Here is a 13,420-nt window from a genome sequence, read left to right on the forward strand (position 1 = left end):
AAATCAGGGGAAATGGTTCATACTGCGGCATAATCATGTTGGAACAGAAAAGGGAATTCCTCAAAATTACAAAGTGGGGAGCATGCAAAATGTCTTGGTGGATGAGATTCCACTATAATCCAATAAACACCTTTAGCATTAAACTACAACACAGTCACATTCAACATTTCACAACTATGGGCAATGTAAAAACTTCAATTAACAACTAAAATACATGTTTTTGAGATGTGGGAGAAAGCCAAAATATCCACTAGGAGAACAGACAACAGGTGGACAGGCTAATTGGGAACAGGTGGGTGCCATAATTGGGTATAAAAGGAGCTTCCCTGAATTACTCAGTCATTCACAAGCAAAGCTGGGGCAAGGTTCACCTCTTTGTGAACAAGTGCGTGAGAAAATAGTCGAACAGCTTAAGGACAATGTTCCTCAACGTAGAATTGCAAGGAATTTAGGGATTTCATCATCTACGGTCCATAATATCATCAAAAGGTTCAGAGAATCTGGAGAAATCACTGCATGTAAGCGGCAAGGCCGAAAACCAACATTGAATGCCTGTGACCTTCGATCCCTCAGGCGGCACTGCATCAAAAACCGTCATCAATGTGTAAAGGATATCACCACATGGGCTCAAGAACACTTCAGAAAACCAATATCAGTAAATACAGTTTGGCGCTACACCCGTGAGTACAACTTGAAACTCTATGATGCAAAGCAAAAGCCATTTATCAACAACACCCAGAAACGCCGCCGGCTTCTCTGGGCCCGAGCTCATCTAAGATGGACTGATGCATGTGTTTTGTGGTCCAACGAGTCCACATTTCAAATTGTTTTTGGAAATTGTGGACGTCGTGTCCTCTGGGCCAAAGAGAAATGGAACCATCCGGACTGTTATGGACGCAAAGTTCAAAAGCCAGCATCTGTGATGGTATGGGGCTGTGTTAGTGCCAATGGCATGGGTAATTTACACATGTGAAGGCACCATTAATGCTGAAAGGTACATACAGGTTTTGGAGAAACATATGCTGCCATCCAAGCAACGTCTTTTTCATGGACGCCCCTGCTTATTTCAGCAATGCCAAACCACATCCTGCACGTGTTACAACAGCGTGGCTTCGTAGTAAAAGAGTGCAGGTACTAGACTGGACCAGTCTCCCATTGAAAATGTGTGGCGCATTATGAAGCGTAAAATACAACAACGGAGACCCCGGACTGTTGAACAGCTGAAGCTATACATCAAGCAAGAATGGGAAAGAATTCCACCTACAAAGCTTCAACAATTAGTGTCCTCAGTTCCAAAACATTTATTGAATGTTGTTAAAAGAAAAGGTGATGTAACACAGTGGTAAACATGACCCTGTCCCAGCTTTTTTGGAACGTGTTGCAGCCATAAAATTCAAAGTTAATGAGTATTTGCTAAAAACAATCAAGTTTATCAGTTTGAACATTAAATATCTTGTCTTTGTAGTGTATTCAATTAATTATAGGTTGAACATGATTTGCAAATCATTGTATTCCGTTTTATTCATGTTTAACACAACGTCCCAACTTCATTGGAATTTGAGTTGTACAACTGAGGGAAACAGCAGTCAATATCAGCACCTGACCTGTGAAGTGAACTGCAATTTAGATTTGGCTGCAAAACACAAGTGGAGTATCTCCTAAAACCATTGCTGCCTCTGTCAAAGAGGTAATGTTTTCTCTGTGGGTGGTTTATCTGTCTGCTCGACTGCTTGCAAAACTACCCAAAAAACAATAAATTGGAGGAGTGCCGCACGGAACATGCCACAAAAACAATCTGGGTGATATAGGATTGCTGTTCGTAAATACCTGGAGTCATTGACTTTTCGATCTGACTTTTAGCAGTCAAATCCATCAATAAAACAGTATTCTACGAGCTAAAGAACATATCCAGAGAGAAGGGTTGCATGTTCCAAGCTAATCCATGCTTTTAATTCAGGTCCACTTGACTATTGTAGTGGTCTTCTGACTGGACACCCCCAAAACAGTATTAAACAGCTGCAGCTCATTCAGAAAGCTGCAGCTTGGGTTCTGACCAGAACAAACAGATCAGAACATGTTACTCCAATCCTAAAGTCTCTACACTAGCTCCCAGTCAGCTATAAAATAGAAATGCTAATGGTGTATAAAGCCAGTAGGGCTCTGAGATCTACAGGCTTAGGTCAGATAGTGGAGCACAGAGTCTAAAGCAAACATGGTGAAGCAGTATTTTGCTGTTATGCTACACACAAATGGAATACAGATGTGAAGTCAAGTGTCCATCCATCCATCCATTTTCTGCACCGCTTCTCCTCACTGGGGTCGCGGGCGTGCTGGAGCCTATCCCAGCTATCTTCGGGCGAGAAGCGGGATACACTTTGAACTGGTCGCTAGCCATCGCAGTTAGCCTCAAGTGTCACTACACACAAATGGAATACAGATATGAAGTCAGCCCTAAGTGTAAATCAATGTTTTTTTAAGTCCTGGTTAAAAACTATTCTTTTTTTTCATGCTTATGATTGAGCATTTTAGAGCATTTCCATTTTTTAAATGATCTTTCTTGCACTGCACGTTTTTAGTCATTTTAGCAAGAAGTATTGTTTTTCTGTACTCTGTTTTTAAATCTTTTACTTTTTTTTTTTTTTTTTAAATGCTTTTAATCATATAAAATATTGAGTTACCTTGTGTATGAAATGGGGTAAATACATAAATTTACCTTGCTTTGCGTTATACTGTATCTATTGGACATTGGACAAAATACAGCTTTACTTTTTGTCGCCCAATATAGATTGAATTTGACATGATGGAATGAAACAGATCAAACAAATGGGAAAACCTTGCCAACATTTGTCAATGCTTGGCTCGTTCAACGCCCTAGCTCCGCCCCGGTTGTAATTGTATCAAAAGCCAGACACACCATTCGTTCCAGCATAGAGTGGGCAGAGAGAAGTATCCTACCCGCTCCCTCAAACCAGCTAAATTTCACAAGGATTGAAAAATGAGGTGAAATGTGCTGTAATTCTTAATGCTTGGAGTATTTTGACAAAAGAATGTCACAGACATAAAGACACTTGGGAACTGTTCAATTGTGGAGAAAAATCATAATGTTGTACATTATGGCATATCCAATGTTCTAAATGTATATTTGATTAAAACGTTTTAGATTATTCTCAGTGGCTTCAATGGTGCACTGTGCAAAAATTGCACTTTGGCGCCTCTCCCACGCACCCGCAAACCCAAACCACCAACAACACCAACCACTCCCCACCCCCATTCATAATTACGTAATGTTAATTAATTTGAACCAAAAAAATAAGGACAGAACATTGCAACTTGCAATCGTCGATTGTCAAGCAATGAGACCTCCATAGCTGGTTAGCTTGCGTTTTTAATTAACCACTCTCTCAAGCAAGATCATACAAAAGCGGCCGTAACAGTCACTTTCTAACAACAACGAGCTAACTTTAGCTCCTCCCCAAAATACAGACATCTTCGACCAACAAAGACGTCGTACATCCTTATCGATAGCCTCTCAGTTTATTAGCAAAATCCTCAAAGATGCCTGATTTCTCCACAAGATGGCGCACATTTCACTTACAAACACCAATGACTCATATGTCATGATGCCATTTCACGACACGTTGCGGCCACCCTAGAAATGCCGCCCTGTGCAGCCGCACATATTGGACATACCAGAAACCACCTGCAAGTTACCTGGCATCTTTAGATGCAAAAGATGTTCTTATAAGGCGTATGAATAATGCAGTGTATAGAGAAATATGAAAATTGAGAATAGTTGTTGATATCTCTAACATGACTTATTTTGCAACTTTCTTGTCATAGCCATTCAACAAACACAAATTGCTTTTGCAGTGAGAGTGGAATGATATATGTGGACCAAAAATAAGACTTACGAATGAGAATGATGCCATGCTTACAAATAGTTCCAGCCTATTTGAATAAACAGCCGAGTAATAAATATTAGGATCATTAATCCTCAGTGAAGGGTTTGTAGATCCTAGTTAATGCTGTAGTAGTAATAGTGGGTAACTGGGAAGGTATAGCTGAGGTAGTTTTTTTTATCCTGAAAATTTGCTGGGCCTTTGCTTAAGTACTTACCTGAACAACCTCGTCGTCCTCTTCCAGAAGACCCTCCAGTACTTCCACTGCCATCTAATTAACACAAACAAAGACAAAGATGAGACGCAATTAGAATGAAAAGCTGAAAAGAGCTTTTCGAAGAAAAAAAAAACAAGAAAACAATCAGAAACGCTCCCTGACACAAACACGGACTGTTGAATCTCCTCGGCAGCCAGATCAATCCGAGTGATCCAAGAATCCGATAAGCATCTGGTCAAGCCGCATCCCGTATACACAAGGCTGTAGATACAAAGACAAGACAACCGGCACAGCCATCGACAGACACGCTCAGCAGTGCTTATTGTGCAGTCAATAGCCACTTTAGCTGCTCTGCCCGATAGCCTTTTTAATCTATTTAATGACATTTGGAGTCAATCCACTGTTTGTTTCCGCCCGGCTCGCCACTCCGCTCTCTGATAAATCTAAATGGCAGTGTGAGCCGTTGTCCACATTTCTTCCCACTCGCTCGTATTTTTCTAAATCATCCTCTTTGGCGTCCTGGGGGACGCTTTGAGCTATGAAAGGAGTCAAATGTTGGGTGACCTTTTCCTATAGCACGTCATTGTTTGGGTCAGTTGCAGTGGGAAGGTTCTATTATGGAAAAAAAAGACTGGAGGGAGGCTGTGTTTGTTTTGCTCTCCCTCTCTTCCTGTGGATCCTGTGGTTGTGCTGTGTGTGCATGCGTTTGAGAGGCCCCAGGTGATGATTTATTGATTTTTGTCAACTTCAGGTTGGAGGTGACTGTTAGCCAATCACCCATGGTGAAGGGCAAGAATAAAAGGCATGTACAATGTAGAGTGTACACGCACAACACTGTAGTTACACAAAAGAGTAAGTACAATAAGCAAGCTCTTGTTATGGCATCCTTATTCATTGGAGAGCTTATAAATTCCGCCGCCCTCTCTCTTGCTATTTGGACTTCTCTTTTCATTAAGCGTGTACAGCTCCGGAGGCAATAAAGAGGTGTGCGGCCAGGATGCACAGAGGGAGAGAGGGGTTAATTGAGAATACCTTGTTAGGAGTGTACAAATGCCCATTTCAGTTGAATGATCGCTGGACTAATTATCGGATGAAAACGTACCGTCTTTAATTAATTGATGTCTAATTAAAAATAGACAAACAAAAACACTTGATCCCAGACGACAACAGATGGATGCATGCCCAGTTTTAGAAATATCTGCTTGACTGTCATCATATCACTACGCTGTGACACAGTAATTTGAGGTAGGGAGGTGTAAGAGATGACAGCAAAGATCTGCCTAGGTGTGAAGCGGCCGTAGAACAGGCGTTTTTTTAGAGCAACAAAAATAGAACAAGCGATATCTGGGAGCTACGATAAGTGAGCAGCGATAACCGTTCCATCATCGCCAAGTGCCGAGCTTCCTAACTACATTGGTCAACCCTGGGGGCCCGTGATTAAAGATTCAGATACACACTCAACAACAACAAGCAAAAAGACTAATATATATGCACCGCTATGGGGGAGAGAGCGGCCGCTTGCTGAGAAGATGAGCCTGCATCATAAAGAACAGAAAAAGTGGTCAGCGATCAGCAGCACCACAAAGATAAATGCACACGCCTCAAAGTCACTACGTACGCAATGTCCTCTTTATTTAAGTACCTTTATTTCTAAGAAAAAAGAGAAACGCTAGTTGGCAGGAACTCATTTTTAATAGCTGTTGTGTGCAGTTTGAGCAATCTGGCGGCAATTTGGTTTAACAGAACCATTTTACCGGCGTGCAGCAGCAGAAAGTCGAGAAAGACAAATGACTACACAAGCGAGGGCAAACAGTATCCGTGACACACACACGTACACACAAACAGTAACGCTTAAGTAAATAAATCCAACGATGGCAGGTCTAACTCACTGGAAAGTACAAGCTGCATGCCTTCGTGAGCTACATTTCAGAACACAAACGTTCAATGACAAAAAAAAGTAAACAAGAGCAGAGGAGGGAAACCAGCCATCAGCTAATAAATATGCTGAAAGACACCTTAATAGCTGTCAGGGGACCGTCTGTCTGTCTGACTGTCTGTATGTCTGCCTGAGGTGAATTAGTGGTGCCCGTGACTGTCATACCAAAAAGAAAAAGAAAAAAAAAGGGGGGGGTGAAGACATACAAAGGACCACACCAACATTTTTTCCCCACATTGAAAACTTGAACATGATAACATAAAGTAGAAATAATTCGATCATTTTGCCATGATTAACACTGACCATATTCAGTGTACTGCAATTTATTCCATCTGGCCATCAAATATTTCCACATAATGGACAATGTTCCCACTATAACATACTCGTCATTTAGCAAAGGTAGTGTTTATTGATTTTACTTTTTTATATTACATTAGTTAACTCCCTTTTATACTTGTGTTACCCGCAACTTCAATTATCATCACGTCCTCATCATTCCTCAATGAACTTTTTTTGTAGTACCGGCAATACACTTGTATATGGGCAGTAGCAATGTTAAAATGTTGCTTGAAACATTGCCTGTAGAGTTAAAGGTTTATGATGGCAACTAGCTTGGAGCGGTTCCATTTATATTAAATCCTATTGGAAACTTTGGAATTAGAACAATGTGGGGGTCGAGCAGCAACCATAACATTCTATAAATGAGTAAACTAATGTATGTCTAGCTCTATTCCCAATGAAGCCAGTCCTAATATTAATATTAAATTTAGATAAGAATGACTTCACATTTTTAAAATCCATTTTTAAAAAATATTCCATATTGCAAAGTAGCCTACTAAAAAGACAATTCTGGCCAGCGGGAGGCTCTTAAAACCCAGACAAACAGCTCAAAAGTGTGCTCCATACAATCAATTATCACATTGTTGTCTGTGAGTCGTTAATTCTTCATTCTGTGGACCATAAAAAAAAACATTCGCAAAAAAAAAAAAAAAAAAAGAAAACCAATAAAAAGCCACAAGCAGTCAAATTGAATGATTTGTTGACGGAAATTAGGCATCAAAGATCAATATCTTACATAACCTCAAAAGCAGCAATCATGCAACTTTTTTTTTTTTACAATATTTGAGCTATTACTATAGTTAGATTCCCGCTATCAAACTAGTGAAATGTATTTTTTGTAGACTTGAAATTGAATCATTCAAAAATAGTTAAGGTCACAGCTTGCATGGTGTGAGGGAATATGAAATACTTTCTTAGCCAAATAGTTGCACTCAGTTGTTTCTGAGCTGTTTAAATGCACTCATCTTAGAAATGGAACGCTTTCACAACTATGAAGTTTAAGCCTTGGCAGATATTAGATGGCAAGTAACACACTTAACATTCAGTGGTGTAGATGTTTCAAGGTGTTGAATTGCTGTCCTCACTAACCCACTTTATTTAAAAAGAGACATGCCATTCTATCTGCTATTTCACTGCTCATTTTAAATAGGTGGCAAAGCAGCAAATTATTTATTGAAATGTAATCTTTTGCCATAATCACTATTGAGATAAATGTCATACACCAAAGTTTATTTGGCTGTGATTCTCGTACTTGTTTTGCCAAACCCTTAATTTCCCCCAATTCCAACTAACACATTAGTGGATGGAATGTGCAGGGCCAAACTGGACCCATTAGACAAAGAGCTCAAAACAAACAGGTGTTTTTCTTCTAACACTGTTGCTCTTCCAAAATGCACCGTTAGACGTGCAGTATGTTTCTTTGGCAAATGGATACATGCGAAAATTTCAAAGCCTTGGCGCTGTTCCGCAAGACCAAACAAAACACACGATGGAGAAAAATATGGACAAATTGTCAGTTTCTGGCAACCTGATTGGGAGGTTGCCTTCAAACTAAAAACTTTACAGATCACAAAGTGCAAGCAGAAAACTTTGTGAATTGCTTTATAGTCTGCTGGGAGACAGTGTGCGTGTGTGTGTGTGTGTGTGTTCATATTCAATCAGGATTAGTCACAGACTGAGAAGACGGACAATAATAAAAGATTGCCACCGTCTGTAAACTCATTTTTCTATCACAAACTTCCAAATTGCGGAACAGATGAAGAACAAAAATTGTGTGGAGGAGGTGTAAATGAATATAAATGCATACATGCTCACACAGGAAAACACTGATGATATTATTTATGAAGCAGTGACAAGTGTCTGCAGCTGGTGACATCGACAGCCGGATGAAGACAAATGACATGTCAGAAACTGTGAACTGAAACGCTGTCATTTCACTGATACACCTGACAGCCCATCCTCCCCTCCCACCGCCACCGCCCGTAATAACCGTAAACCTCTCGACAAGAGTGAGCGCAATTTAATCGGTGGATCAGAACAGAAAATATCCGAAGCGCTGTTAGCGTGGTGGAAATCACAGAAAATGACTTCAAACACTAATGAGTGTGATGTTCTGCACTGGACCGACAAGTGTTTAGCCGTACACCAAAAAAAAAATAAAAATCATGGTAATTAATATGGGGAATTGATGGGTGATTAAGCGAGAAACTGTGCTGTAATAAAGATATTGTGGCAGCAACTCATACTCCAGCTTCATTTATACCTCCACTAAGCGTGAATCACTAGAGCCGGGGTCACCAACATGGGGCCCGTGGGTGCCAGGTAGCCCGTTAGTAGCCTGTGGGCCTTTTCTAAAAATAGCTCACCCGTGATGGGAGACTGATTTGCTTGGAATGTTATAGAAGTGATCATTTCAAACTGTGACCACTTGCAGAGATTTACAGAAATAAAGGTTTTTATGTTTATCTATTTCCAACCTTTTTAAATCCATCCTGAGCCGCTTATCCTCACAAGGGTCGCGGGAGTGTTGGAGCCTATCCAAGCTATCATCGGGCAGGAGGCGGGGTACAACCTGAACTGGTTGCCAGCCAATCGCAGGGCACATACAAACAAACAACCTTTCGCACTCACATTCACACCTACTGGCAATTTAGAGTCTTCAATTAACCTACCATGCATGTTATGGGGATGTGGGAGGAAACCGGAGTGCAACGTGCAAACTCCACACAGGCGGGGCCAGGGATTGAACCCCGGTCCTCAGAACGGTGAGGCAGACCCTCTAACCAGTCTTCCACCGTGCCGCCCCCTTGTTAAATCACTGTTGATAATTATTGTGAGATATTAACATGATCAGTGTCTTCACATAGATGAATATCATTCATTCATTTTATGAATTAATGGTGACATCAATGGTGACTTATTAATCTTATTTAATAACATCAATATTTTGCTATTTCAGAAGTGAGTATCAGATTGGTAGCTCTTTGAATTAATCAGTACTGAAGAAGCAGCTCTCAGTTTCAAAAAAAGGTCGTGACCCCTGGAATTGAATTGCCCATAGCCGGCACTGTGGTCGACTGGTTAGCACGTCTGCCTAGCACGTCTGCCTCACAGTTCTGAGGACCTGGGTTCAAATCCGGCCTCGCCTGTGTAGAGTTTGCATGTTCTCCCTGTGCCGGCGTGGGTTTTCTCCGGGTATTCCGGTTTCCTCCCACATTCTAATAACATGCATGGTAGGTTCATTGAAGACTCTAAATTGTCCCTAGCTGTGAATGTTTGTGTGAATGGTTGTTTGCCTATATGTGCCCTGCGACTGGCTGGCGACCAGTTCAGGGTGTACCCCGCCTCTTGTCCCAGAGTCAGCTGGGATAGGCTAAAGCACGCCTGCGACCCTAGTGAGGATAAGCTGTACAGAAAATGAATGGATGGATGAATTGCACATTGTACAACCTCGGCAGCATTTAACTCATTGTAATGATTTCCAATAACCTCTGTAAAAGAGTGCCATGTGAAAGGAAGAACACATTCAAATTTGATACAGATCCGAATAAAGGTAAAGAGGACTTTTTTTTTTAATTCAGGTGTTAAGATGTACATAGATTGGGCCAATGTTCAGCTGATTCACCTAAAATAGATGGTGCTGAGCGGAGAAAAAGCATACTGTGTGTGACAGTTGGCTCCCACTTATAATTGGCATCACCCCAAACTACGGAACTGGACTATCGGCCAGCTTGTCGTGATGTTTCAGTCAGACTGACATATTGAAATTGATTGTTTGACCTTGGTGGAAGTCTTCGCTCTACCGACTGCCATTCCAGTTTTTATAAGTTCTTTCTCTCCTCATGCAGCCCAGTAGCGTTGTCCCACTCTGAAAATACCAGTCTTCAATTATTGACAGAGAACTCTGGAGGGGATAAAGACCAGCCATGACCCGACCACCTTCCAAGCTATCCACTGGAAAGAAAAAGTGATTGTCCGCCCTCCCGCCACGATAACCAAACAGGGCGACAACACAGCAGAAATGTTTGAGCTCAGCACACATCTTTTTACCTCGTACTCCTCGCACTCGACGAGAAGCTTGGCTGTGGTGATGCGGGACTCGTACGGCGGGAGCTGGTTCTACGGGAGAGGGGGAAAAAGAAGAATACTGCAATGTCTGCGCTGCGCATTTACACAACCAGGGTTCCCGCACAATGTCCGATAATGGCAAGATCCAATTTCAAGGTACGGGACGTTCTGCAGCCACGTGGTTGTTAATCAAGGCAAACACGACAGCAGTCAGAGTTTGGATCAAGCTGCAGTGGAAGATAAGAGACACAATGCCGGCGCCGCCGTGGGATTGTTGTATCATGTCATAAGCATTTGCTACATTTATGTAGGCAAACTCAGGTCACATTCAGAATTAGTTCTATTTTTAAATCTCTCTTCTTCATCACATTGTTTGGAATCATTATTCTAATTTTTGCTTTTACTTGAACCCTCCTTACATACTCACAAACAAAATGACACGATTTAGCATAATGTCGGTTCCACATTTAACTTTTATTATCCTTTTTTTCCATTATCTTCTACTTTTTATCTCACTGGTGTTTGTGCTAGCGGCAAAGTGCTCTGTGAAAATCCTTTTAGAACAAAGTGTTCTCGAAATAAAAGTGAATCATAAGAGGCGGCTGATGACAGAGATGCTCCAACTAACCTGCACATCGTCTTCTAGGCTGGAGGAAGCTTCAGTCCGTTTCTGGGCAGGCAGCCACTGTCTGACACTCTTCAACAAGTATTCTTTGCCTTCCTAAGCAGGCCACAATGTTTTGCAAAGAAGTACAAAATCATCAGTGACATTGAAGTATAATATACAAGGCACACTAATGACTTATTAGATGAGCAAATATTTTGTTCTAATTGTTGAATAGGTCCTGCGATTGGCTGGCGACCAGTTCAGGGTGTACCCCCCGCCTCTCGCCCGAAGATAGCTCGGATAGGCTCCGGCACGCCCGCAACACTAGTGAAGATAAGCGGAATGGAAGATGAATGAATGAATGTTGAATAGGTGTTTAGCAAATAGACTAAAATCTATGGGGCGGTTTCTTGTATAGGGTCCAGCAATCAAAAACCTGCACATAGGATTATGTCAATAGAGCTAGCCTGCCCCCTACAGTTTAGAAACTGATACTTCGGGTGCAATTTCACTCAAATTTTTAAAAATGTATTGCCTGTTTGGGGAAGGCGCTTCTCTGATCCAACATGACTGCCCCCCAGTGAGGCAAGGTCTATAAAGACATGTTTGGATTAGTTTGGTGTGGACAAACTTGACCTGACATTAAACCTACCAATTTATCAAACATCAAGGATTTCTGCCCTCACAACTGTTATCCGGGACGAACAGACAAAAATTCCCACAGACACACGCCAAACGTCTTCTAGAAAAGGGACCCAAACTCATTGACTTGCAATTTCAGTTCCTGTAAGTTTTCAATATTCTCTATATGTCAATACTTTTGTTCATAGTGTGTAACTTCCATTCCTCATTCATTCAACAAATATAAATCTAACACCATATCTCATCCGATTGATATAATAACATGCATATCAGGAAGCCCATCATTTAAAAAAAATAATGTAAATGTAATACAGTCATAAAATAAATGCAGTCGTTCGTCTTTCTGTAAGCCTATTAGTCCTTAGAACATTAAATTACTTTGCTGCACTGTATAGCCAAAACACATATGCACAAATATTATTTTGCAGCAGTGTGACGTCCTTGGGTGATTAATTGTAAATGCAAACAGGTCACAAGCACCATTCCAATACTCGGCTTCCACTTTCTTTCTTATTACTTTATAATATGTGAAATTAAAATGTCAAAAAGAGAAAGGTGTGTAGAAATGGACAGAGGGTTGTGAAAGGTTGGGAAGATCTTCAGTCGAATTAAATTAAATGCAAATCAAAAATAATTTTCTCACTTTTTACATAGAAAAGACATTTCCTGGAAAGGTCAGCCTGTGACCTTTCACTTGATATGTGGTCTGTCTTCAACTCACTTCGCAGCGATATAGCATTCAAAAGGGGAAGTGAACTTGAGAGTAACTTGCTCAAACCAACTCTAATGCTATGCATATGCATATGCTGACTGTATGAAATGCATGGCTGACTGAACGCTCGGACGAGTAGTGCATGTCCTTGTACTGAACAGAAAAACTCATCAAGTCATCATTTAAACATCAGTTCAAGTTGAAGGAATGTTCTTGGGACATTTTGTCTTCATCAAGTCCAATCGGTTTTCCCTGATTATCTCTCTCACACATTCCTATCAACGTGTGTGTGTGTGTGTGTATGCGCAAGTGATAATTTAAGTGTCCATCTGCTGATTAATGGCATACAATTCAATTTGCTATGAATAATTAACTCAGCATATTCCTGCTTTAATGTCATCCTACGCGTGTGTGCGTGTATGACCTCACCTGATTTTTCTCTGTACTGAACAAGTAGCTGGCCATGAGCTGAAGGCCTTCGGGGTTGGCGGGGTCATACTGCAATGCTCTATCAATGAACTTTCTGCACCTGTCTGATGCACCCTCCTCCATGCTGCACACAGATTGGCAAATCTCAACTCATTAAACAAAGTAGAGACATGAAGAGAGATTAGAGATGTCCACAGTCATGTTATGCTCTCAATTACCAGAGATCTGTTAGGTAAAGCTCAGCAATGGAGCAGTAAGCAACGCTAACATCCTTCATCGTCGAGTGTTCAAGGTCTTCACCTACAGGAGCTGTAACTCCGGCCTGGTCCTGATTAAAACACGAGGCAACAATCAGACTGGTTGTTTTTGCAATTCTATGATGACCATGTATAAGTAGAATCTCACTCAAATGGTGGCTATATATACACTTGTATTTATCCTTTAGTCAGAGCCTCCATAAAATTGAATGCAATCTTTCTTGGCCTGTGTTACAAAGTTTTGTGGCTGTTATTGTAAGTTCCTCTGCCAAAATTGGTTATGTGCATTTATATATTTGCAAGATTTTTGTTTG

At 41.0% G+C, this 13,420-nt stretch overlaps 1 protein-coding gene across 1 annotated transcript in view; it reads right to left on the minus strand.

The window, feature by feature from the left end:
• si:dkey-12j5.1 (uncharacterized) overlaps window positions 1–13,420 on the minus strand; it is a 31,227-nt gene that overhangs the window by 16,101 nt on the left and 1,706 nt on the right. Inside the window, exons 5-9 of the mRNA XM_061777391.1 lie at window positions 13,068–13,177; window positions 12,850–12,973; window positions 11,088–11,180; window positions 10,442–10,510; window positions 4,117–4,170 (exon numbers count right to left, since the gene is read on the minus strand). Of these exons, the coding sequence (XP_061633375.1) occupies window positions 4,117–4,170; window positions 10,442–10,510; window positions 11,088–11,180; window positions 12,850–12,973; window positions 13,068–13,177 (450 nt within the window). The remainder of the gene's footprint in view (window positions 1–4,116; window positions 4,171–10,441; window positions 10,511–11,087; window positions 11,181–12,849; window positions 12,974–13,067; window positions 13,178–13,420) is intronic.

Source organism: Phyllopteryx taeniolatus, chromosome 6 (genome assembly GCF_024500385.1).
Source record: "Phyllopteryx taeniolatus isolate TA_2022b chromosome 6, UOR_Ptae_1.2, whole genome shotgun sequence".
In the NCBI taxonomy this organism is placed as follows: domain Eukaryota; kingdom Metazoa; phylum Chordata; class Actinopteri; order Syngnathiformes; family Syngnathidae; genus Phyllopteryx; species Phyllopteryx taeniolatus.